Source organism: Excalfactoria chinensis, chromosome 2, assembly GCF_039878825.1.
Source record: "Excalfactoria chinensis isolate bCotChi1 chromosome 2, bCotChi1.hap2, whole genome shotgun sequence".
NCBI classification, from domain to species: Eukaryota; Metazoa; Chordata; class Aves; order Galliformes; family Phasianidae; genus Excalfactoria; species Excalfactoria chinensis.
This window is the reverse complement of record NC_092826.1, coordinates 130,992,231-131,019,472: the sequence shown is the minus strand read 5'-3', so window position 1 is coordinate 131,019,472 and position 27,242 is coordinate 130,992,231. Positions and strand designations below refer to the sequence as shown.

Here is a 27,242-nt window from a genome sequence, read left to right as displayed (position 1 = left end):
CTGCTACAGTTCAATGGAGCAGCATTTGTGTGTCTTAGGTGCTGTTCTACTTCCCTGTGAAATACACCACTTAGTACAGCCTACTATCCTCTTTACTATTCTTTCTTTATTTGGGCTAACGAAGAACAATGCTTGCTCCTGTTTATAAAGATTATTATTACTGTTGGTATTGCCAAATGAGCTATGTGTGGTTGTCTTAGCTACTACATGACTCACTTCTTTCTTTCCTGCCCACCACTTACACAGACATAGGATCCCCATGGAGCAATGGTGGCTGAAGCTGCGACCACTGATGAAAATCCTGGCCAAATACAAGACCAGCTATGATGTTTCAGACTCGGGCCAGCTGGAGCATGTTGCTATGCACAGCCCAAAGGAAGCAGAAACTGGAGCCATCTAAAGAGATTATTTTTAGATTGTTATCATAGATGCACATTGTGAGTAACAATGCTTTAGAATCGTTACAGCTTTGTTTTGTAACATTTAAGTTATTGTACCAGCACTTTATGTGAAACACAACATTCACATGTCACACAGATTCCTTGTCCTGTATTTGTGTTATGTTTGAAATGAGCCCTAGCCTCTGAATGAATAAGCACCATCTTACTGATGCAGAGTGCATAGATCAGTGTTGCACTTAACTAAAGAGTAAAATGTTACTCACCCACTGCACTTTGTTCCAGAATACTTACACCCAAAAATAAGTGTAGAAGGCTAGCTTTGTGTTAAGTTACAGGATGTGCTTACTGTATCTGAAGTGAAATAAAGTACTGTTGCAAACATCATGAATGTGATGTGTTGAAGTGTATTAGCACCTGCTTCTACACAAGTGGAACACAGTGCTTCATGAAGGATTCACAAAGTAGGGTCGGTAGAAATGCAGCTGTCTTTCATTGCTGCTTTGGACTTAGGCTAGTAGACAAAGAAAATAAGTACTACCCCTGTAAAAAAATTTAACCAAGTGTTCCATAAGTGGTCAAGAGAAAAGCTGAATTTAAATCCATTATGTATTTGCCCACTGTGCTGCTCTTCACCATACATTTGGCTTGATTTGAGGTGGAATGCACTGGCACATACATGTGACAGGAAGCTGGAATTAGCATAAAAAAAAGAAGAATGAAAACAATATAAAATAGACATGGCACTTTATATATCCAATAGCAGACATGTTTGCAACCCAATTCCACTCTGAAATTCTACATATACAAAAATATTTAATTTATATAGTATCTATATGTGATGGAAGGAGTGTCTTGAATAAAATACTAAAGTCTGTCTTTACTATAACAACAAATCATTCCTGCTCTCTAATACTGTATGGTTAGAATTCTGTTTTTTTAAACACAGTTTTAACTGTTTGTTGGACATTGCTACAAGCAGCATCTGAAGTATCATTTAAGCTGGACAACAGCTCAGTTAAAAATTAACATAAAAAGCTAATGTCACAAAGATGAGCTTGTTTTGTATGAGCTTGGATGTTCAGCCAGCTATTCATCGTTTGACCCATGAGGGATCTTTGGTGATATCTGTGTTTTCTGGGCCAAGTACAGCCAGCCCACGGGTGCTCTTCCCAACTGCAAGATACCTGCAAGAAACAACAAACAAGTTGCTGCATTCAGTTTTCTGTTACTCTCCTATACAAGCTGAAAATATTTCAGGAGAAGAAAGGCTGCTGAATATACACCCATTTTTTGCTTTTATAACAGCTTTTTGAATTTACAGTGTTTTCCCCAGCCATCACAATACAACAGTCACTGTGGCCTAGCTATAACTAAGCTATCTGCTTAAACTTCTGCAGTGGAATTCAAGTCTAAATAAGCACAAGGTGGTAGGAGTCCAGAAGAACCAACTCAATTAGCCAGAAGGCAGAGTAGACGTGTTCTTTAGAGAGTTTATGGACTCTTCGAAAGTAAAATAATCACCTGCAGATTCAGAATGTAGGAGGGAGGTTACATCTGCCAGAGTACTATATACAGGATATAATTAAATCTCACTGGGTTACAAAAGCAAATAGCGAAAGTAGGACAAAAGGCCAATGAAAGAAATACAAGAACATAACTTGTTCAAGTTGGTCAGCATTTGTGCAGTTTTTCAAACAAGCAGCTTTCCCCCCCCCATGCTCTGAACACAGACTTACTCATTTGCTACATCAACCAGGTTATCTTTGTTAACAGCAAAAAGCCGCTCTCTGTGTGACTGCTTCATCTCATCTGAAATCCCATATAAGAAATGGTCCATACCTAAAACAAAACAAAGACACATACTGCAATAACATACTGGAACCCCAACTACAGTTTGACAATCGTTCTGAAACAAAATCTAATTGTAAACCAAAGGTCACAGACTGGAGAAAAGACTCACTGTATTTTGGCAAGTGATTTAGTTCTATGTTTTAACTTCTTGGAAAACAAAACAAAACCAGGTTGCAGAAGAAATTAAGACATTCATAGTTAAAATTATGTCTGGAAAATAATCTTTCCAACTTATATTAAAAAAAAAAAAAAAGGAATTTTTTATTATTACAGTTGCTTGTATTTAACTCCAAGCCAGAATTTTGTTCTCTGTTCTACCTTCATCTTCTAACTGTATTCATTCACCTAACATCGAGGAGCAGCATCAATATATATACTTCACTAGAGATATTGAACATGTTCAGCATTGGAGGAATGTGAGCAGTGGCAATCAGCATCCACCAAGTACAAATCTTGCCATATGGTTTAGTTTAGCAAACTATCTTCTCTCCTTTAAATTTAAAGGAAAATAAATATCCCCAGTGCTGAGAGGCTGGTGAGGTTGTACCTTTATCTGAAGGAGCTATCGGTGCATCTACAGCAGCAAACACTGCCAACTTAGCTTCATCGATATCTTCTTGCGTGAATTCTCCAGACTTGGCCCATTCGACTGCTTTTTCAAATGCTTTCAAGGTGGCTAATGAATTTGGGTCCCTTAGTGGGGAAAAAAGTGAAATTACTGACTTAAGTACTGTACTTCATTTTGTAAGACTTACTTTGTTCTTGCTTCATTCACTTTGCTGTGCATTACACAAAACATGCGTACCAAATTAAACCAAATTTTGGGATTAAACCAAACTTTTTAGAATGGCATGAACCAAATGTGTTTTGAACTTTTGAGTACACAAGGGCAGCAAGCTCAGTTGCTAAAAGCAGCTTCATGGCAGTGTGCAGAGAATTGGTATTAAAGAGATGGCAAACCAACACTTCATAATCCACTGTCAATTTGCTGCAGCAGCTTAGCAGGCACAGCCTGCATTAAGAACAACAGTGCTATTTATGATATGCCGTATCTTCAAGTTGCTTTTCCTGCTACACCTCTTTTTGCTCTCCGTAAAACAGGTGCAACAAGTTGACAACTAGTGAAATACTAACCAAGACAAGTCCTGCCATGTTGAAAACTGCAGAGAGGCAGCACTGCTCAGATTTTAGCTCGGAATCTTGCCCAAGTACTGTATTAGTCTATCTTCAGTAAAGAAAACGATTTAAAACAGAACTCTGTCAGACTCACGACACTTCTAGTGGGGATTATAACTAGTCTTCAATACCTTCAATTCAAACTTCATCTGTAAATGCCTTCGTAAAACTAAAGCAGGTTAACTGTTACAGACTGACAAAAAGTGGAAAATATACTTTCTCCATTCTCACTCATTACTAGCATTGCTTTGAGTGCTTTCTGCTGAATCTCTAATGATTCCACCAGTCACTGAAAGAGGCTGTGCATTTACAAAAGCAAGACCAGCAGAAAAAGCGCCCCTCTACTCCGGGATCTCAAAAGTTTAAGAGTCTCCTCAACCCATGACAAAATAAATGAAAACCTGTCTTACATAAACCTGGTGCAAAGATAAAACTGGTTGCTACACCAACAGAGATAAGGTAGACTTTCCCAGGGATAGAAATCAGAGGAAGCAAGGAGAGGTTTGTTAACAAAACTGATGTACATTAAGCAATTCATCTTAACTGCATACTCAGTGCTGAATCACTTATCTTGTCATTCAATATTCTTTTTGTTACATTTAATCCTGAAGGAGAGCTGATGCCAAGTCAAAGATGCGTGCAAGTGCAGTCAGTGGTCCCCTAAGATACAACTTACCTGTAGGAGTAGAAAGTGAATATTCCATTGTGACTAAGTTTAGCACCTCCACCGTAAGCCCCTCCTTTCTCTCTAATTTCTCTATGTAGGAACTTAGAAGTCATCAACCGTGCAAGAATTCGGAGGCTGTAATGAGAGGAATAATAGAAAAGATGTTAAATGAATCAGGTAACAGTAATATTCTCAATAGCCTCTACTGTTCAAAAAGATCTCAATTTACAATGCACTGCTTCTTGTAACCTACAACATTAACAATAATTAACATTTAATAACAGCTGAGTAAAGTGACATACTTCTAAGAGTTGCTACTTTCCAACAATCCTTTATTCCTTTTATTTCACCTTAATGAAATACAAAACCAGCCTCCTAACTGCAACTCTGTTACATGCAATAGGGACTGTCGCTTCAGACACACTGAAGTAAGTAGGGCTGTTATTTGGAAGTTAGGGGTTAGTAGCCCCTAGTTACTTCATCTCAGCACTTACTAAAACAGGGCATTCAGGGACTTGGTCATGCTCTGTAAAGAAAATGTTAAGAACACACCACAAGGCTTTTATTGACACTCCATTTTCAATAGTCAGCCTAAAACTTCCTATTTTGTTTTGCGTTATGCAACACACATACAAGCTCCCTGCTGATTCTGCTTCCTACCTTGCATAGTCTGTAGCTGTGTAGGGAACTGTTCGAATGCATTCCCCAATATAGTTCACTGGGAAGGGAAGTACAAAATGTGTCTTCATTGGGCATGGTTTAAATGTAGGATCCTAAGAGAAAAGAATGCATTAAAACCACAGCAGAAATGAGACAATTTATTCCTTTGAGAGCTCTGACTTCTTTGATAACTATGAAACTGCCAAACAGGCAGACAGATGCTAAAGCTGCCAGCTGCCTTATACTGCAATCAGTGGAATACATTCAGCTTGCTCCCATATTAGCAATCCAGCACTAGAATTGCCTTAGGAAACCAAAGTGTGTAGAAACTGTGCATCAGCTACTCATCCTTGCTCACCAGCTTCTCAGCTGTCCGCACATTACATTACCAAAGAGTTTTGAGATGCACGCTTTCTCTGCCACAGCTTTACTCTGATTGAATTCTTCTTAACTCTCCACTTCTGCATCCATCACACTTGAGTCCATCTATTCAATGACATGTCTTGAGTCCTGAAAACAACACTTCTCCCCACAAAAATAAAGCTGTTTTACAACAAGCAGCAGCTACGTAAATTTCACAGATCCCCCGCAGTAAACCTGATGCTTATTTAGAATCATTCAATCACTTTGGTTGGAAAAGACCTTCGAGTCCAACCAACAACCTGACCGACCAAGTCTCAACACTAAATGATGTGTATTTCCTGCATGCATGGATGTGAAGTCAGCTATGTGATCTTCAAATCAGAACCAAAAGGAAAACGAACAAAAAGGATGACAGATGGATGAAGTTTGAGCAATTGTTTAAAAAATACAGTGTAGGATAAAGGGCACACATGGGTATCCTGAGCCAATAATGTACTTACGTTAATTAGTTTCCTTGTGATCTGCAAGCTATTAAGCATTTTGCTTCCCACAGGTCTGACTTCTGAAGATTTCTACAAAAGATCCAGCCATCGTATTAAAAAACTAAGAATATTATAAATGCAACCCCTACTCCCTCATGTTTCCTGTGGTAGCTTTTGAAACCACCATCAGCCCATGTGTCTTCACAAACATAAGCAACCTACTTGATTATTTCTTCATACTTGTATTTCTAAGCAAATGCTAAATAAACCTTTCAAGAGTAATTTTGTACTGAAACACACCAGGTGAAATATTAAAGAGTCCCAAAAGTTCCAGCCAATTCTTCCTTCTTGGGTACAGAACTAGGAGTCTACTCCAGTTCCAGAAATTAAGACTGTGTGGATTCTCTGTCAACTGGATTGAACCAAGTACAATTTGTGCCAAACGTCCATCCAAATAATGAAACAGATTCCCACAAAACTAAGGAACTGCACATTACTCCATATTTCCATTTGGCCAGCATGCCAAGTAACGCACAGGTAAAACAGAAGTTACAGTTTAATGTGACAGAGAAAGGAAGAATGAATTTTCCTCCATCCCATGCGTAAATAGTGACCTCAGGGTAAGATCCAGCAGGTGATCTACAGGATTACTGTTGCCTGTTTTACAGGATGAAAACAAGCTGCTGTACATTTTGCTACAAAGCCAGTCAATCGCAAAGCTGCCTGGCCAACTTAGTCAGACATCTCAGTATGGACACAGTGTTTGAGTTCAAATTGTCTTCAGAGCAAACAGTTGCCAGTTACAGAAGATCAAATCTAGATATATTTAATGCATTAGTCAGAAATGAACTGATTTCCTACCTCAATCACATGGGGACGGACAGGTTTTCTCTCCTTTTTACTTCTAGTTATACCCTTTATGAATTTCTCTACTTCTTTCGATGCCTCTGACATCTGTTGAGGTGCTGCATTCACGGAACATCTGTCAAAAATACATTTTTTAGTATCTTTTTGTGGTTTCGCACAGTCCATTATGATTTACACCACTGTGCTTAAGTACTTCCTATTAAATCACCAGAACATTTCAAGTGTCTCTTCTGTATTCTCTGTATTTCAGCTAATATGATTACAAACAACACATGTACATCAGTAATTTTATTCATCATTTTCGTTGCAAAAGAATCTACTACAATTCAGTGCCAATCAAATTGGACAAGTTTTGAAACTAATGTGTCTTTCTTCTCCCCAGATGAGGAGGTTTCAAAACAGCCCTATTTTCTATTTAAGAGAAAAAATAAAACAAAAACAAACCATATTTAGTTATGACAATGCAATGTAACTCTTTCTACAGAGCACTTTAAAGTAGGAAAAAAAAAAGCAGAATATGGATGGAATATCCAACATATAACTAACATCTGAGTTTTGTATTTGCTGTAGATTTCACACCTGTTAAAACAAACCAACAAAAGCCACAGCTACCATCAAGTTCTGAAGCACATAAAAGACGGACTGCACATTTCTGCACTGTTTCCCTCAGGTCTTCTGTCTCATGGGACTACAATACTGAGAAATATCCGTTGACAGGCCATGGCCTCTCTCTCACCACAATGTTTCTTTCCATTTAAGCCAAAACTCACCTGATGTTGTCACTATTTAACAGATACTTCTTAATCCGTGGTAGTTTGCGTAGTATTGGTTTAATATCAGGCATTTCTGCTATTCTCTTCATCAGCTTCACCTGCAATGGAAGGGCAGAAGAACTACAGATGAAGTCATTAGAAAGATTCAACAAAAATTAGCACTGTCGTTCCACAGCAGAGGATTTGAGCCTCACATAAATACACCATTAACTTTTCACCTGATCCATCCCACTGAACATTTCTTGCAGTTCTCCAGAAGGCGTAAGGTTTTTGCTGGCTCTAATAGAAGCATATAAATGCCCACAATCTGGAATCCCATTTGATAGTTCCTGGGCAGTCTTCTTAACCAGCACTCTAAAGTGTTCTTCCTCCTCGAATCGAGGGCTGAAAAAAAAGAGTAAAAACAGGTCTCCACATCTCATGAGAAACCACACCAATGGACTTAAATAACACTGCATCTTTCATTCAAGAAAGAGCCTTCAGACCATCAGTTCTCCATTTAATCCATTATACAGCCATGCAAAGGATGGAGTACTTAAATCTGCTGTCTGGACATTATCCTGGGTAACCTGGTCTACGTGGCCCTGCTCAACCCAGGGACATCAACCCAAAGGCCCTCCAGAGGTCCCTTCCAACCTTAATCATTCTATGATTTAGTCTGGGAGTCACTCAAGGATAATGCTATGAAAAAATAAACCTCAAAGTAGAATCTGTAAGAAGTGGTTGGGGCAAGAGGGAAAAAGAGAACCCCAAAAACCATGCAAAAAAATAAACCAAAACCCAAAAAACAATGTACAGTACTTGTTAAATATTTCACTCCATAAATGCATCATGTCTGGCAGATTTCTATCCAAGCACAGAGATGAAAAGAGCACACCCTGAAGGGAAAAAAGAAAACATACACAAAAAAAACTCCTTTGGACGAATAACTAAAGCAATGGAGAAACATGCAAGAACTTTTGTCATGGAAGCAATGCAGTGGTGCCAGTCTAGTACTTTGCAAAACAAAAACACTTCAATGCAGGCTGTATTACTAAAATCAGAGCAGACATGACATGTGATTGACCTTCACACAAAGCAAGACTGCTGATTACTGACTCTTAAAGTAAGCAGAAGTTTAGAAACAGAGTTTTAGCTTTGCTTTATATGAAGAATAATGAACTGTTCTGGGGATGAATCTTTTTGTAAAGTAGTCTCCCTAACTCAACTTGATGATCCATGGGGAACAGACTACAAGAAGTAGACGCCAGTAACTCTGAAATATCTGAAGATTTATTTATTGCTAAAACTACAATGCCCTGTGCTAAGATCTAACAAACCTGAAAAACACTGAATGTTTCAGAATCACAGTTAATAGTGACACGTATTAACAGCAATCTCTACGCACAGCACTACTCCATTCTGTCCTCTACTCTTTGTTTCCAGAGTTTTGCAGCACTCGAAAATATAGCCATGTTAGCAAAGCACCGCCTTAAAACTGATGACTGTGTCGCACACTTCCCTTAATGCAAAATATTAAGATATCATAATTGCCAAATAAATATTTTACCCAAATACATAAGCCCTTTTATACTCTGCTTTCAATGCACATTAACGGGTGCTCTACTGGAAGCCCTGAGTGACCTTAACTATTGAGTTGCTACTGCAATTTAATAACAGTCAGTTTCTGATTAATTTACCTGTTCATACACATCCAGGTGTGAATCATCTGGAATGATATGTGGGCTGACAGACATCCCACCTGTTTTTAGCTCTATCCTCTGGGCTTGTTCCCTGTAATCAAGCGCTCCACATCCCAACCTAAGGAAAATAATCAGATTTATTTCCATTTTTTGGTCTACAACCAAGGCTTATGGACCAAATGCGAAAGAAACTTTCAGGCAAATACAATTTAGAAACTAAGCAATCTGTGAATTCAAAAATGGGGTATTAAAAAAGGTGTTTAGTGTACAGGCCTGCTCACAACATACACACGGAACCAGAGTAGTAGCATCACATAAGCTGTTACTGCTACTAAAAACAACTCCTTCTGGCTCAGGTCACTTAATATGCCTGGTGCCGCTCTTGCCCCTTTGTGACCGTTTCTTTGATCACACTGTGAAGCCAGACCAAGAAAAACCTACATGAAAACTTCTAATTTCTGCAAGGCTCCTTTCCATTTACATAAAAAATCCCCATCTATCTGGGGAATGCTGATGCTGACACTGGGGAACAAAGCAAGGCAGAGACTGATAAAGTCTAAAGGAGTTGGCAATTCAGTGAGGAGAGGGAAGAATCACTGTACCAGAAGGACACCAACTTATCACTGTTTCCTTCCTAAAAGAACAGCCATATAAATTAGAAGCAGCATTATTTCAGTAAGCATTACTATATCGTACTGCTCGGGATTCTAGCAAAGTCAATGGCTCACTTTGTAATGACGTTGCAAAACAGCGGCACGTATGGTTTGAGCTCCTCAGGAAGAGTGTTCAAGCTGGAAACAGCTCTGAAGTACACAACCCCATTGGTTGGCTGAGTACAGTACTGGACAGGAACTTCATCAGCTAGGGATGAATAAGCAAGAAAAGAACAAGTTTCCTCTTTAAGTACATGAAAGCAAAACCACTTACAAGAATCTAGAGTTATTTTCTATTATTATTATCTAGAGTGGGGGTTGTGTTTGTTTCTTTTTGTTTTTTTGTACTTTTGTCCATAGTAAAATAAGACATGCCTGGAAAATTTAAAGAGAGAATTCTATTGGCAGAGTACATGTTTTAGAAACAACTCTCAAGTAATGGAATGATAATTTGTTTCTGAATAATTTGAGGAGTTTTTTCTCCTTTAATATTTTTTTTGTCTTTCTACCTCAAACACTGAGAATTTGGGGTTCCCACATTGTACATTCTGCTCTAACAACAGCTATTAGAACAAACACAGTTCTCACGTAACAGGTCATTTTAGAATCAAGGTTTAGAATCAGCAATTGATACTTGCTGACAATTTTAATAGAAAAGTTTCTGTTAAAATATACTACAGAGCGATATCACCTGCAAGATTTTGGCACAGCCGTGACAAAATTGAGACCTATGACTTCTTGCTTTCTATCAATCCTTAAGGAGAGCCACGGGCAAAGCAAGACAATTTTTCAATGAATTTATGATGAGTGATGGCTTCTCCATGGCCCCTGACCGTCTTACTTTTAAAAACAGGTAGGACGTAGGAAGAGAGCTCTTAACAAATGCTTCCTGCACCCTGGACAATGCTGAAGTCTTTGGAAAGCAACAGGATTGCTCAAGAATAATTGAGCATACCTAGCGACTTCTCTGACTGCAGGGCAGGGCAGGCAGTGAGAAAGCAGGAGGCAGGGAGCTTGCATCAGGAGTGCTACTGCTAGACAAAGAGCAGGCAACTGGATTGCAGCTGGAAGCGCCTCAACATCACCCCTCACAGGTGAGGCCAAGAATTTTCTACATGTCATTCCTAATCTCTACTTCTTTAAGATGGAAGAAGTGCAACAGTTGGGCTAATAGCTGAATAACAATCCAATAGTGTTGTCCTTTTCAGGACAAAGGACTGGTTACACCAACCTGCAAATGTTGTCTCCAGCACAGTGAATGGGATTTTGGGCTCAATATCAGACACTTTTAGAGCTGGGAGACAAGAGGTATCCTGAGGTTTGCTTTGAAGATCAATTAATTCCAAACCTAATAAAGAAAGCAGAATATTAAGGTTGATCATTTTTATCTTTTAAATCTACTGAGGTGATGCAGATCAGAAAAAAACATATGTTTTGGTTTAGCATTTTCTATCAACTGTTCTTCCAAATATTCCACTGAGACAAATTCTACACATTACTGGGTCAGCAAACAGAACACCATATCTTTGTAAATTCTTTCCAACACACACCCTTCCTTCACGCCCTGCTTACATGTATTTCAAACCCCGAAGAAGTGATATCTGCCTGTCTGCTCTGTTGTCCAGCTCTGCAGATGCCATTAGGCAACACAAATCTTGGTTCTAACCCATAAGAGATCTTTCTCAAGTGCTGTCAGTACACTGATGCAGCTAAACCATTACACTTTATCTTATGTTTCAGCCTTTTTCAGATTCTAGCTGGCTGCCTTTAAGTACATTCAGCATTATTTTTGTATGTAGACAAACTCATCTGAAAGATTTTATCTTGCCCTGTTCCCCTCCCAGTGACACCGCTTCTGATCATTAACTCCATTTTTTTATAGGATTTCTATGTCTACAGCAATGTTTTAACAGAAAGACATGACTGCTCAAGGTTTTCAAGTTCAAGTTCAAGTTATTCCTCAGAATAAACCAAACTATATTATTTCTATATCTTTTCTATTTAAAAAGCTAGCTAAGAAATGACATTAGCAAATCTAAGTTTTATAGAAGCATGGAGCAAACCTCATATGCTCAGAAACAAAGAGCTGTAATGGTGGCATTCACCTTGTGCTGACAGCAAATTAACAGGAAAAAAAAAAAAACAGACAAATTTTAAAACATTTTTTCCACTTCTGACTGTGGTCTTTGATCATTTTTTACAGCACTCATTTTCTGAGGGCTGTAAAAAATGGAATATACTAACCACATAATTTAGTATTAACTCCATAGCTTCCTTACACATGTATTGCACAAGGTACCGGTGGAGCACGGTATTAGAACCGCCACTTGCAACACTGGAGGGCCTGGGTTCGAATCCCCCTTGTGGCGCAAGTGGTACAAATGCTGCTCTGCTACACTAGAGGGCTCGAATCCCTGGAGTTGGACTCGATGATCTCTAAGGTCCCTTCCAACTCGCACGATACTATGATACCAATAACAATAACAAAATTATCCAATTCGGAACAAATTCTGGACTGTGTTTGATATTGAATTTTGGACAGTTTACAGATCAACAGCTTAAAAAAAACAACAAAACAAAATAAATAACAAACAGGGTGTATTTTTAAACAGTGACTCAAGCAAAAACATGAATAAGTTTGTTAACCTTTTTCAAAGATTTGGGTTTTCTCTTTTTCAGAAAGAGCATTGACCTTCTTTTTCAGTTTTTCTGATTCCAGTTTTGCTTGTTTATCATAGTAGTCTTCCTCCGGGCTCATCGACAGAGTCAATCTATGCGGATTATCCTGCAGAAATACATCGCAAAACAGAGAATTATTAATTTTAAGGGCTGCTTTTGCTTGCATTGCCTCAGATTATGGCTTCATCTGAAGTAGATCACAGAACAGCCCATGCATTACTTGGTTCCGCCACATTATCAAAAGAACCACAAGCAGACAATTTAACTCATTTAATGAATCAGTCTGCTGCCAGGGAGGAGAAGAGAGACAGCCTACCATATGAACAAGCATGAACAGCCTTTGGTGAAATTTTAGTATGGAGTCCTCTCCCCCTAGCAGCATACAGTACTTGTGTAATTAAATCAAGGTGAAACAACTGTGTATAACACTACAGAGCAGCATGCCATAAGATATATCTGGAGAACATTCTAAGATAGGGAATCCAGTTAACTGCAGAATTTCATCTAATGTCTCATTCAACCTGTCCAAGCTTGAATGCACAGAGATCCCAAATGATGTAAAATGTGCATGCCTTATCCTGCTCAAAAATGCCTTACAGTCTTGCTGCCAAACAACTCCATGCATTATGCAAGCATCACAATGGCTATCAAATTTCTTTGTTTATACTGTACTGTGGAATTTTCACAACAAAATTACACAGCAGCTTCCATTTTATATAATAACGGGGGGCCGCTCAAAAGATGATGACCTCAAAAATGCCCATTTCAAAGTAGGAGTCAAACAGTAACATCTGTCACTGAGACACACTGCCAATAACTTGAGATGCTATAATTGGATTCCCTGTTTTATGAGCTTATCTCCCCTGTGGTTATCTGGAATGACTAAGGAAACAACAGAATTAAAATGTAAAATGCAAAATTAACCAAGGGCAGATGAACAGCATTCTCTCCATTGCTTCCAGCCTTCCTGCTTTATTAATCTTCATGCACAATGTACAAATGTACAACATAAGGTGCATCATCTTCTGATATCAGGAAATCCAACAATTCTCATTACTTCTACTGAGCAGTGTTTATCTCAGAACCCTCAGCAGAACTGCACAGTAAAGAACATGCTCAAAAACACTGTCTATTTCTTAACACAACAGCCAAAAACTTGACAGCTCCTTACAACTTCCATACACTAATAATGACTTCAGGAAAAAGAGATGCCACTGTTCCCTTACACCTTTGAGTATAAGTGAATGAGCATTTACTCAAAGGTAAATTGAGTTGACAGTTAAGTATCACAGATGAGTCCTTCAAAACAAGCAAAACAGTAAAAGAAAAAAAACAACAAAAAAAACCCACATCACCACAGCAAAACAAAAATAAGGAAAGACACTTCAGCACTGCTGTCAATGGGTTTTTACTAGCTAAATCAGAGGGCTTCAAACCATTCCATGTCATAATGCCTCTGCTCTTCTTGCATCCACAAGCACTCTCGTAGAACAGACACACAGGTACACAAGAAAAAGAGCAGAAAGCAATTGGTGCCAACTGCAAAATTCAGACAACAACTGAAGGAACCTGAAGTGCACTAAAACAATCTTACTTGAACAGGCAAAGTCTCTTCAGGAAAGAAGAAAAAGCTCTTGCTACAACCAATACACAAGCAGGCCCATAATTCTCTGTCCATATCTTTAGTTTTCACATGCCCTTCTATACTTCAGGCATCACAGTTCAATTGAACATTAATATCATATCATTGTTCTGGTACGTGCATTACCAAGTTCCCACTTAAACTGTTTAACATGCTTCACTAAAAAGCGCTGCTGTTCACCTACATCTAAAAACAGATAAGAAAAACTCAGTACCCTTCCGTTCAACTATAAGTACAAAACTGTGATTCAAAAATTAATACCACAGTTACTTTTCAGAACATGTTCCTACCTTAAAGTACATTTTAACTTTTTCCTGAAGAAATGTGGGGTTTTCTTTAAGGCATTGCCTGAACTGTGACACTTTATCTGCAATCTTCAGAAGCTCCACCGGATCACCATCTTGATTCCAGCAGGAAGCTATATACTGAAAGCAAAAGGATAGTTTAATAAGCATATATTCTTACTGTCCTGCATTTCCCTAACTGGCAGCACCTATGTTCCAGAACTCCCTTACCATCTATATCTGAACAGTAGGTATGTAAAAACTGATGAACACTTTCAATAGATTGAGTAGAACTGTAAAGACAAAATATTTATTCAGACTAAAGGACTATACCACCACCACCATCTGCCCCTTGTCCTCTCCATTCTCTCCTCTGATTTTATTGTACCAAATAAACTTACTTTCTTTTCCCCTCTTAAAACAAATGCACTTTTTAAGTCCAAGAAAGAAGGAAAAGCAGAGTAGGAGGTGGACACAAAACAGTTCATGATTATTACATTTATATGATTTAACTACCAGCAGTGTTCCACAGAGCTCAACTCTAAGGCTAGTTCTGTTCAACACTTTCATCAATGATTTGGATGCAGGAGTTGAATGCATCTTTATAAAGGTTTTCAACTCGATAATAAACTGAGAGGTAGTGTTAACTTCAGGGACAAGTGACCTTGCTGAGGGATCTACATAGACTGGAGCTTTGGACGTACAGAGAAAGCATGAAGATAAACAAGAGAAAGGCCAGGCGCCATGTCTGGGATGGAGCGATGCCAGAGACAAGCACAGAGGAAGGCAAATGGTAGGAGAGCAGCACTACAGACCCAAGACAGAGATGCAGCAGCCAGTAGTGTGCCAAGTACCCAAGAGAACAAACTGCATTTTAGCATGCATTAAACATTGCCTAGCCAGACAGAGGCAATTCTCCTGCTGTATCGAGCATTTGAGGCCTCACCACAAATATACTGTATATAGTTCATATATATATAGGTCACCACTAGACAAGAAGGATGTTAAGGTAGCTGAAAACGTGCAGGGAAACAAAAGCCGGTCGAAGGGCTGGAAGGTATGTCCTATCAGTGGAAGCTGAAGACACTTAGCTTCCTCTTCTCTCAACTGGACAACCTAAGAGCTGCCCTCACAGCTCTCTGCAGCTCTCAAAGGAGGGGAAGCAGAGAGGAAGGTGCTGATCTCCTCTCCCTGACAAACTGATTCTCCACAAACTTTGCACACAGAACCTAAGAAGAAAAAGTATTCGGAGACCGATTGTTTTGAACAGTTGCACAGATAAAAAAAATAATCAAATCAGAAAAGACCATCATTTCAGAATACAATTCCTACTATTTTAAGCACTTTGGAAAGAAAAGAAAACCTACAGGCTAAGAAGAAAGCTACCAGTTTCTGAATTCTCCAATTTATGTTTTAAATAAAGAGATCGCACAGAGGAAAATCCTTCCAGTGGCAGGGTTAGCAATTGTATTTGTTACACTACAACGGCACAACCCTAAACTCCAAGGAAAAGTATGGTTCTTTGATTTGATTTCTACAAATAGATAAGCAACTGGCCAAAATGTACCAAGAGTCAGCATGACATTCCTCTCTTACAAAAGCAATCAGTCCTACTGTAATCAAAGCTCCTATTCAGACAAAGACAATAGGTTCACTGCCTGATTAAACCATGCAGTGCAGAGTCCAGCAATAGCTTGAAGGCTCATGAAAAGAAGGGAAATGTATATGATGTGACAAAGAAAAAGCCAGAAAATGAAAAGTTTTAGGTATGGAGAGCTTACAACCTCGTATTTTATAAAGATGTACCACACAAATTTCTAACCTATTCCTAAAGGAAACATCACACACAAGCACATGTACAGACTTACTGATGTCAGGGCAAGACCAAAACTTGTAGACTGGTGCTTCAGCTGGATTTCAATTTTGTGAAGTAGAGCCTCGATCCTATCTTCTTCAAATCCTTTCCTTTGAGGAGTGAAGAGAGAAGGAAATCGTATCCATCAGCACTAATCACTCTTACTGAAGTTATGAAAATGAATTAGAGCGTCAATAAAGGAAATATTACAACATGATGTCTTACACACTGAATTAAAATAGGAAAATCTTATTGTGATGTGTTATTTAGTGAAACAGCACCAATATCATTAAACTCCTGCAGTTTATGCTGATGAATATGCTACAGTAGAGGAAGTAACAGATAAGAGTTTTAAGGTTAGTGAACAATATAACTGCTTCCTCAGTAAATTTATTTTGAAACTTAATTAAAATTTCAAGGCAAAATACATTTATGTGTGCGTGTGTTTTCTTGTATAATTAGTAGTAGTTTCATATATATACAGACATGTATCTAATTGTAAAAGACTGGATGAGAGAACAGTAGTCTCAAAAATTTATCATTACTCACGCAATAACTTCATCAACTGTTTTAGCAATAATCTGTTTCACAGTCTCAATGTCTCTCTCAGCAATACCCTGTAGACCCACACTGAAATAAGATTCTCTTGTTGAGCCATTAAACCTAGAATAAAACACACTGAACTCAGCAACAAGTAGTAGAACTTAAGCATTAAATCTGCCAGCAAAGGCAGGGGGAAAAGATTCTTTTCACATACATACACACACTATTAAACTCTAGACAGCAAATTAAAAATATTGAAGAAATTGAACTTAAAAGCACTTTTTGTTCAATTTAAGCAGCAGCAGCACGTTGTTAGGAAACAATATAGTGTGTGATGATAATAGAGAAAGAAAAGCAGTTACAGAAGAAAGTTAATCTTCTCTGTTCATCCTCCTGTTCATCAGTAAGTACCTTCAGGTAATAAAACCTCTTAAGTGAAAAATTCAGCTACCTGTAAAGCTAAACACATATATTCCACTTTTAAGCAAGCAAGTAGAACAGTACTTTTAATTAATACACCTAAAGAAGTACTTGCAGAGCAAGCGTTGAAGGTGATGCATTTTGGTTTTGTTGTAATTACTTTTAACAGCACCTGAGGGGGAAAAAAGATAATTTCACCCAGGCTATCAGGCACATTTTACTATGAGAGCTCCTTGTTACAAACTGTTATTTGCAGAAAATCGCAGCATCTAACAGCTTGGATCAAGGCCAACATGGAAAAAGCTATTACTGTTAATCAAGTCTAAAAATCCACTATTTCATATTAAAACAAAAACAGAATAGATTCAATGGCAGACTCAGATGTCAAATTCAGGAATACCAATCTCTGCACTCATCAGCACATTCACTGATGCATACTAAAGACAACACACTGTATGGCTCGAGATTAAACGCACAAAAGGCTTAGCTGACAAAATATACAACTGAATCACTCCTTCATTGTTTGAAGACAGACGCCATGCCCTGTGGTATCAAGATATCTGCACAGCACTGGTATTCATGACACAGGACTTGCAGCAAAACCAAAAGAGATAACTTCAAGCCAAGCAGATTATCCCAGGGCATTACATTCATGCTTGATTATTATGTTTAGGACTCGCACTCAAAACATCTGAGACAGGGGAAAACAAAGAATATTTTTTGTCATCTTCATGTCTAATATCAGATGTTCATGCCCTGAAACTGCTTCCTTCCTCTGACAAAAAAGGCAAGCTATGATGAGCAGCAGAGCCTGGAGTGAAGTTAACAGAACCCACTCATCTATAGGCTGCAGTGCAGAGCTAGCTAGCTTAGCAGACTGCTTCCAAATAAATTAACATTAGCACACATACCCTTTTTTTATTGTGGAGATGATAAGTGGATGGTATCTAATTGCATAAAAACACATTTGTGCCAAACTGATCTAGTACTACCTAGTATTAATCACAGAATTAAAGTTAAAAAAAAAAAAAACAAACAATGGTAACAGTGCATCAAAAAAGCAAGCAAACTCATTTTTCTCATTCTTTTGAGTAACACCAAACACAAAAGATGCAAACTCCAAGTAAATTAGAGTAATGAAGGCATACCACGTTATTATGTTCACATTTTTCTTGCTGATAAATATGAAATAATACCGCTTTTAAAAAACTCACATAGCTTCTAACAAGATATCGATAAGCCAAAAATTACACCTGACAATGCTTTATTCTTCTGATGTAGTATCTGTTGTATGAGAGATCCCTTTTTCAAACTCAGTGTTGTTTTAAATCTTTTTTTATTATTGTTTTATTGATGAAAATTAAATCGCACGACTTACCCAACATCAGGAGAAAAATCTGTACCAACACCAGACTCAATTAAGGCCTTGTAAAATGGAGAATTTGGTCCATCAACCAATAGTGAAGACAAGAGGCTTAGCGTGAAATTTTCAAAAACATCTGTAATGCTGAAAAGGATAATCAGCTATTAAAAACCATCAAAGTATGAATATATAACACCAAACAGCTCTGATTTCATTTCAGAAGAATTACTTTTACAAAACCATGTAAGAGAGGCAAGGGAAGAATACCCATGACTTATGAACACCACACCAAACTTAAGAAATAAAGAGCTTTGTGTTTTTTACTCATTACAGCCAACAATTCCAGAAGCTCTACACATTCAGTTAGTACACGAGGACAGAAGTTAGTAACTGGGTTAGACAAAAAAACTTGTAAATGGAAGGCAACTGAAATTAAAAAAGCCAGTTTTCCCAAAACCTAACCCACTGAATAGATCTGTAAGAGAATGGCTGATTTTCCTTAACTTTGCCTGCTAAAGAAAAGGCAAGAAAAACTCTCAGCAAACTAAACTTTCCTTTGTTAAAGAAGGATTTGTCCAGTTCTCCCGTACATGGTTGATTAAGAAATTCATTTGAATAAGACTTACTCTGTCAACAAGTAACTGACACTGACAGTTGTCTGCTTGGAAGGATCAGTAGCAAATGAATCTAAGCCACATGTTATATGGTGCTCTTGCTGTAAAGTATAAAAAAAAAAGTACATTTAAGGGAGACTAAACTCAGAGTAGAATTACAAATTAAATGTGATTATTTATGACTTCACATTCTCCTCACAAAAACCTAAAATAATTTTGCAGATATTCACTCATGAGCATGTATACAGACACACAATATTTACCCATTATACCTTGAAAAGATAAGAGCAGTAACTCCACTTTTTACAAGTGGAGAAATAAAGAGGATCAAGAAAAATCTGTCCATAAATAACATTCTAATCATGGTTTCAAACTAAAATTTAAGCTTCCAGATAAACTAGGGAGGAAAAGATTTTAAATAAATGGAAAAGACTATTTTGACACCAACCTTTCAAAGTTTAAGTAACATTAACGAAGCATCTCCTGACATGAAGTATTAAAACACTTATCCCTAGTTCTAGAGGCTTTACAGTAATAAATGCTCCAGTGCTGAGGGCACATGAAAACTGAAAATAATGAAAATGAACAAAGATATGGAATAATTACATCGCTGAAACTCTGAAGTAAACATTCTTTTTTAACCCCTTTAATAACAACAACAAAAATTTTAGCTCACTTAATGCAGGTACACTTATAAACAATAACATCAGCAGACTGGGCTAAAATGTTACCATGTTATACTCAATTTTCTGCAATTCCACTATTGGATGTGCAGTTCTTAAATTTTATACATACAGAGATATGGACACATTTTTATCTCAATGCTTACAGGCTTTTCCCAGAGTTTCTGTTTTGGGATGTCAGTCTTTGATTCAATTCTTTCAAATTTTACCAGGGCTTCCTCATGAATTTGTTTCAGATGTTGTTCCAGTGGAAAATTTCCGTAAGTGAAGAATCTGCATTTCAAACACAAGTTTAGAATTAAGAATCAGATTGTTACAGGAAAATCATAGTAACAGTTGGGTTTTTTGTTTGTTTTTCTTCCATTATGAATTCCATGTGTTTTCCAGTGATTCTGTTACATCTACAAGGAACACGACTGGTAAAGTTTAAGACGTACCAGAGTTTGCCACATATATAAAAACCCAAAACTTCACTGTTAAATTCCACAGCACTTCTGAGTCTCTGTGTTATGCTTTAGAGCCCACAAGAACTTGAACTCAGTTAGCTGCACTATTATGCAATATTATAAGAAGAAAATAATAGCAATTGGAACCATAACTCCAGCGCTCTAATATTTTGGAAGACACATTTTTTACCATCCTCATTCATAATATGTAAAATACGATTACACATTTCTCAACTGAACTGTGAAGCACAGCTGAGTTCTGCAGGTCAGTCTATCAAAGTACACCCCCATACCTACAAGAAACACTACTAACTTCTGTTGTATTAAATATGGACATGGTATATGTATCAGGTAACTGTTATCCCTCAATTAAAATCTAAACTCAGGTACAAGCAATGCTTGGAATGATGAAAAATAAATAAATAAATAAATAAAAATCAAAAGATGGTAAATTTAAAGTCATGCCACAAGCTGATGTTCCATAAATGAATTGGATTGACCACAGAATTAGTACAGAAGAATATCCTCATATGTTCAAGAAGATGTTTAGCTTAATGACCTCAGCAATACCAACAGAATCAGTGTCCAACTCAAATGGATAACAAATATTTAGAACAAAATACAATAACATGTGATTCAACCGCAAAGGAACAGTCATACACTCACAACTTCTTTTTTATCTTCTCATCTGCATTGACTTAAGTCTATGGGTTTCCATACCAATTCATCTGTGCTACTTGTACTGTAATTATGCATTACTGCCAAGTACTTACACAACGTTCATTTCCTCCCAACACATATAAGTTAATGGAGAATCATCTGTAAATAAAACTCCATACAAACCATCAAAATCAAGCTGGCACACTGTATGGGAAATTGGTAATCATAACCCGAACCTCTGAGGCAAGTGTCAGGTCAGCTGTGGGAGCACAGGTGAGACTAATTTAGCTGTGCTCCCAGAAGGGGTGCAGCTTGACTCCACCTCCTCTAGACCTCATTTAAGGGCTGACCACCACTAAGGCAGCATCTCTTGGAGACTGCCTCAGCACTTCCCAGTGAAGGCATCCATATCGGTGAGTTTTTCCTCATAAATAACCTTTTGAATATCTGTTACCATCTTTGTATCAATCCTCCTTACACACACATAGCCTACAATGTGTACATCAGCTGCCCCTCGTTTAGAAGCCACTGTCTCCAATTCACCCTTCAATTCTTTCCCTGAAGAAAATTCATTTTTGGTGCTATGATATATGGTTTAGTAGCTTAATGGGTAGTAATGGTGATGGAAGGATGGATGAATTCGATGGTCTTGTAGGTTCTTTCCAACCTTGAGATTTTATGATGCTATGCTAGCTGCTGGAGAATACAGGTTATCTAAGCTGCTGACCATGAAGTATAGAAACATTGTACAGCTGATTTCCCCTCATAAAACCACAATGCTAACTCACTATATAACATACTAAGACACAAATTTCAGATACCTGGAATTGCTGGGATGATAATGAGAGGCATGGAACTGTTTAAGCTGCTCCCATGTAAGATCAGGAATATTTAATGGATGTCCACCGGATACTACACCATAAGTATGATCAGGAAGGAGTTTATTCTGCAGGTGCTGGGCAAACACCCTCTCATTATCTGTCTTAAGAGAAAAAAATACCACATTTTAGTAAAGCACATTTCAAATATAAAAAGTGGTCTATAGTAAGACCAGAGTTCTAACTTACATAAGAACTGCTCACGTAAGCATTTGTTCTACAGTCCTATGTACTTTGATAAAAATAACTATGTTATTGTGTCAACTTAGAAGTTTTACAACAAAATCCTTTTACATGCAAATGTTCAACAGTCCAACCTCTGGATAAAAGTTTCACAGTTTGCTGACTTTACTGAAGAAAAAAGAAAAAAAGTAATCCACAAAACTTACAAATGCCCCTTTCATTTCATTAAAAACAACTCCTTTGAAAATTAGAGGTGTCTGAGGATCAGTTGGGTTCTCGTGTTCCAACCTCCAACCTTCTTGCCTGAAAAAAAAATTAATAACAGGAAACATGGCTAGGAAACTGAAGAGATTATCTGTTTGATTTTGTATTTTTGTTTTTAAATTAATATATATATATTTTTATTTGAAGTTTGATTTTCATCTCAAGCTTACCAGAAATCTAGTTGTCGCAAACATGGAAAGAAAGCTGCATCCAAATACACTGACAAAAGATTCTGGAAATCCTTGGGATTTTGTGTTGAAAACGGATAGAGTGTGTAATCACTAGCTGCATACAAACAGACATAAAAGATAAGAATTTTAGGAAGCCTGAAGTGCATTTTGCTCTCAATTATACTGAATCACTCACCAATATAAATAATTGGTAAAGAAACTTACTAATTGACTAATATATTAAGACTGCAATTATTTATCAAATATGTAAGCATATAGACAATTGCCTTACTGTGTGCATAAAGACTTAGCTCTACTGGGCCTTTGTAACTGCCAAACAAACAAGGTCTATTTTTGTCACCCTACCTTGATAGTTTTCAGTCCCTCATTCACACTTAATAATAACGGCTTCTCAATGAGAAAAAAAAAGATACAATATAGATTTTAAGCAAAAATTTATTTACTTCAGGCTCACCTGTGAATGCGTTCATGAAAGTGGACAACGATCTGTTTAACATTTTAAAGAATGGATCTCTGCAAGGATATTGTTGAGAACCACATAACACTGTGTGCTCAAGGATATGTGGGACCCCAGTGCTGTCCATTGGTGTGGTTCGGAATTGTAAACTAAAAGACAGACAGTAAAGAGAAGAATGCATTTATCAGCTATGAGAAGTCAATCAATGTAACTAAAGCAGTTGTCAAAACAGTAACAGTTGCCAATATCAACAGTTAAATTTATATCCTACTTGGAAATATGATCTTTTTCCTCTACTGTTCAGTTAGTTAGTTGAAAAATATACACATTTTTTTGTCAAAACACTGAAAAAAAAATCTGTGGAAGGTTATGGTAAAAAAAAAAAAAAAAAAAAGGTTTTATGTCTAGTAACCACAATTCAGTTTACTAGGAAGTCTAGTTTCAGGTCCAGAGGCACATAAGGATTTCAAAGCCATCGCACAGTTGGAAAACTAAGATAAAAATCACTATTACTAAAATGTGGTGAGATCAGTTATGACTGAAGTGCTTGTAATTGATGGTCATAAACTAGCCAGAAGGGACAGGCAAACAGGCAGAAAAGGAGAGGAGTCAGGGTTGTCCTCTTTTAAAAATAATAATAATAAATGGAATGTGAAGAGATGTCACTGAAAAATTGCAATGAAAATCAGATTAAGAGCTTATAAATGAAAATCAGAGGCCAAATCAACATAGTAAACATTGTGATGAGTGCCTACTACAGGTTGCCTGATCATGGGGAAGATGCTGATGAAGTCTACTTCAAGAATAGGCAATGTCACATTTGCAGGCTCTGATCATTCTAAGGGGACATCAAATACCATGGCATCTCCTGGAAAAATAGCACAGAAAGCTACTGGTCCAAGAGACTCATGGAGTGTGTTGAGGATGACTTCTTAACCCAGGTGATAGAAAGCTTAATGGCAGGAGCAGCATTAATGGACGAACACAGATGAACTAACTAATTGGAGGGGTCAGTACTGGTGACAGCCTGAGCTATAGTGATCAGGCCTATCAGAGTTCACAGTCTTGAAGGATATGAGGCAGAAGAGTAAAATCATGACCTTGAAACTTAAGTGTATTTTCAGTTGTTTAAGAAATTAATGAATGGGACCCCTTGGGAAACCATTCTCAGGGGTAAAGGAGTAGAAAAGAACTAGCTGCTTATTAAGGAATTTTTTCTTCTAGCACAAGACCTCTCAATTCCCATATGTAGGTAATCAGGCAGGAGATCAGCATGGCTGTGTACGGACCTCTGGGTAATACTGAATTTTAAGACAGAAACACACAAATAATAGAAGCAGAGACATACATTCCTGGATAGAATGCAGTAATACTGCCCAAGAACGAACAGGTGAGATAAGGAAAGCTAAGGCACAGTTGGATATGAATTTGGAAATGACAGAGAAGAAATAATACAAATACATTGGTTGGAACAGGAAGACTAAAGAAAGTACACCCTTCTCTCTAGAAGAAGAGACAGAACTCGGGACAACCAAAGTAGAGAAGGCAAGGAGTGGTGTTCAGTCTTTTCCCTTCAGTTTGCACTCTTTCCACATCTACTGTGCCTCTGAACCTCAGGGCAGCATCTTGGAGAATGAAGTTCCTTCCATCATAATAGAAGATCAGGTTTGAGACCTCAGCATCCATGACACCATGGGACATGAACTACATCCCAGCACCCTGAGAGAAACTGGCAGATGTATTTAAGCCACTCTCCATCATACCGGAAAATAACAGCAGTCAAGCAAAATCCAGAGTGATTTGAGAAAAGGAAATATCGCAGCCATTTTTAAAGCTAGTAATAAGGATCAAATCAAGAACTATCAATCAGTCAGTCTCACCTCAGTGTTTGGTAAGATCAGAGAACACATCCTCCTGGAAGTTATGTGGAAGCATAAGGAAGACAAGGAGGTGATTATAGAGAGCAAACACGGTTCCACCAATGGCCAACTGTGCCTGACTAATCTAGTGGCCTTCTATAAAAGGTTAACTGCACCAAGAGACAAGGGAAACTTGCCCAATAGCTGTCTTCCAATAACTACAAGCAGGTTACAATGGAAACAGGTTATTTACATAGGTATCCATGATGGAAGGAGAAACACCAATAAATAATATAAGGAAGGTTCTAACATGGTATTAAAGAAAAAAAGTAATGCACATATAAACAGTTAAATACCAGGAAAAAGTTGCCCTGAGAACCTGCAGAATCTCTGTCTTTGGAAATTTTTAATGTCCAGCCAAATATCTGAGGAACTTCATTGAGCTAAGTGCTGATACTGTTTCAAGCAGCATGCTGAACAACAGACATCATAACAACTGTTACGACCTGAATTATTTTAAGAAAGATCCACAGAGGAAGTACTCTTGTCTTTGCTATCACAGAAAAATCTAGTTATGAAGCTGAATTACAATGTATAAGACACAGGTTGATGTTGGATGTGATGTGTCCACATACTTTACCTGAAGAGATTATTGGAATCCTCTCGAGCAACGTGTAAATATCTGGCTCCTGTACTGTCATGATTAAGCTTCACTGCAGTCAAGAACAGCTCAGGAACAGCTGTAACCTGTATTGGAACAAAACGCCTGTATTACAAACTGACTACCAAGAGATCAAATAAATTAGGGATGACATAACAACACTATACACTGATCCTTTGTTTCTACATTTTATGAAAGTCCTGTATGTATTTAGATAGAAAATAAATTTTAAAAAATACACAACATTACAGTCAGAGAACTATACTCATCTGGTGTAACTATTAGGAACTCATGTTCAAAAATTTAAAGAGAAGGCACATGTTCACATATCAGTGGTCAGGACAGCAGAAGACAACTAAAAGAACTCGATTCTGCTACTGGTTCTGTTACTACTAATGACTGCAGAATACCCTCATTTCCTACTTAAACATCTTTCCTTAGGAGTAAAGAAGAAATTCCCATATTATTCCTATTGGGAGTTTTCAATAAAGCAATAAAAATAATTCTGGGGATAAAATATTACTTAAATGTCTCCTATAAACCAGCACACAGTGAGGTTTAGACAATCAACTGTCTGAACTTTCAGCAGGCCACACCAAATGCTCAATGTCTGTAACACACACATACTGCCATGGTGCAGCATTTACTCTGGAACAGTAAATCCCCCCAGGAACATGTGCTAATGATACCTACAGAATTTAGACACAGAAGGATAAACACGAGCAAATATCGCATGATTTTTAACAGTCCACTTGTGGCATCTACGCAAACATCTGCATAGTGGCCTCATTTTGACATTTCTCCCATCAAGGAAAATTTTATCTGCACCAGCAACACAAGATAGAGGCAATGCCTACCTGAGTTACTGTGAAACCATGGATTTGTTCTCCAACCCTATACAGCAGAGCCCGTTCGTTGGCAGGAATGCTCTTCCACCTCCATGACTTCTGATTCAGAGACCTGAAACAGCACATCTCACTCAGGCAAAGAGCATCTCAAGACCACAACATAGAATCATAGAACCACAAGGTTAGAAAGGACCAACAGGATCATCTAATCCAATTGTCCTCCCTTTACCATACTTACAGAAAACCCCTAAACCATATCTCCTAGCTCCCTATCCAGACTCCTCCTGAACACTGCCAGGGATGGTGACTCCACCACCTCCCTGAGCAGTCATTCCAGTGCCTGACCACTCTCTGAGAAAAAAAGTTCCTTCTTATGTCCAGTCTAAACCTTATCTGATACAACATGTGGCCATTTCCTCGAGTCCTGGAAGAAGAGGCCAAGCCCCTCCTCATCACAACCTCCCTTCAGGAAGTTGTAAAGTGCAATGAGGTCTCCTCTGAGCCTCCTCTTCGCCAGGCTAAACAATCCCAGCTCCCTGAGCCGCTCCTCGTAAGACTTATGCTTCAGACCCCTCACAAGTTTTGTTGCCCTTCATGCAGGCTTCAATGTCTTTCTTGTAGTGAAGAGCCCAAAACAGAACACAGCACTCAAGGGAGCAAAGCACGTTCCCTCCAGCTGGCACTAGGGAAGGGAACAGAGGTGCAGCTGAGGAAAAAACCCTGCTGCAGTCCCGGTGCTGGGGGGCAGCCAGCACGGGGCCTTCTATCCACGCCAGGGGAGCAACACGCCATTCCCCGCCCCTGGACTGAGCTTTTCTCCGGGCACAGAAGTCGTGGGGCCCGCGGGGCAGGGAAAGTCGGGCCGCCTACCGCAGAGAGGCTGATAACCGGGCAGACAGTGCCCGGGGACGGGGAGGAAATGATGGAGGGCCCCCCACCCGCTCCCTTGCTTCATCCCCGTCCTTACCGCCCGCGGCTCAGCAGCCCTGCAGCCGTCCGGTAGCGGCTCCACATGGCTCACCACCCGGCAGCAGGCCAGCAACAGAGCGGACGAGCCGGGCCGTACAACAGCAGCGCAGGCGCCGAAGCTCCACCTGCATTGGCGGCAGCGGAAAGCCCCGCCTGCCATGTTGGCTC

At 38.5% G+C, this 27,242-nt stretch overlaps 2 protein-coding genes across 5 annotated transcripts in view; one reads left to right on the top strand and one right to left on the bottom strand.

Annotated features, from left to right (window-relative positions):
- PFKP (phosphofructokinase, platelet) overlaps window positions 1-785 on the top strand; it is a 40,411-nt gene extending 39,626 nt beyond the window's left edge. For 3 of the 4 annotated variants that reach the window (XM_072330226.1, XM_072330224.1, XM_072330225.1), the window contains exon 23: window positions 247-785. In XM_072330226.1, coding sequence (XP_072186327.1) covers window positions 247-400 — 154 coding nt within the window. In that variant the 3' untranslated portion in view covers window positions 401-785. The remainder of the gene's footprint in view (window positions 1-246) is intronic. The other variant, XM_072330227.1, reaches the window with a different exon arrangement.
- On the bottom strand, window positions 778-27,242 carry PITRM1 (pitrilysin metallopeptidase 1). Its single transcript, XM_072330223.1, has 27 exons — window positions 27,073-27,242; window positions 26,115-26,217; window positions 25,237-25,343; window positions 22,735-22,886; window positions 22,260-22,374; window positions 22,032-22,128; window positions 21,586-21,746; window positions 19,805-19,931; window positions 18,988-19,076; window positions 18,377-18,505; window positions 16,585-16,698; window positions 16,049-16,145; window positions 14,187-14,321; window positions 12,222-12,360; window positions 10,807-10,923; window positions 9,651-9,783; window positions 8,920-9,040; window positions 8,042-8,118; window positions 7,459-7,624; window positions 7,238-7,338; window positions 6,462-6,582; window positions 5,619-5,690; window positions 4,756-4,868; window positions 4,105-4,230; window positions 2,800-2,945; window positions 2,138-2,240; window positions 778-1,585 (listed from the first exon to the last, which is right to left on the bottom strand). Exons 1-27 carry the CDS (start codon window positions 27,117-27,119, stop codon window positions 1,492-1,494), a joined length of 3,102 nt encoding a protein of 1,033 aa, XP_072186324.1. The 5' UTR covers window positions 27,120-27,242; the 3' UTR covers window positions 778-1,491.

Coding starts and splice junctions, on each gene's coding strand:
- PITRM1 (XM_072330223.1), bottom strand. CDS start 27,119: ATGTGGAGCCGCTACCGGACGGCTGCAGGGCTGCTGAGCCGCGGGCG. Junction 7,625..8,041: donor TGGAGTGAAATATTTAACAA/GTACTGTACATT, acceptor CTTTTTTTTCAG/CCCTCGATTCGAGGAGGAAG. Junction 1,586..2,137: donor CTGGTTGATGTAGCAAATGA/GTAAGTCTGTGT, acceptor TGTTTCTTGCAG/GTATCTTGCAGTTGGGAAGA.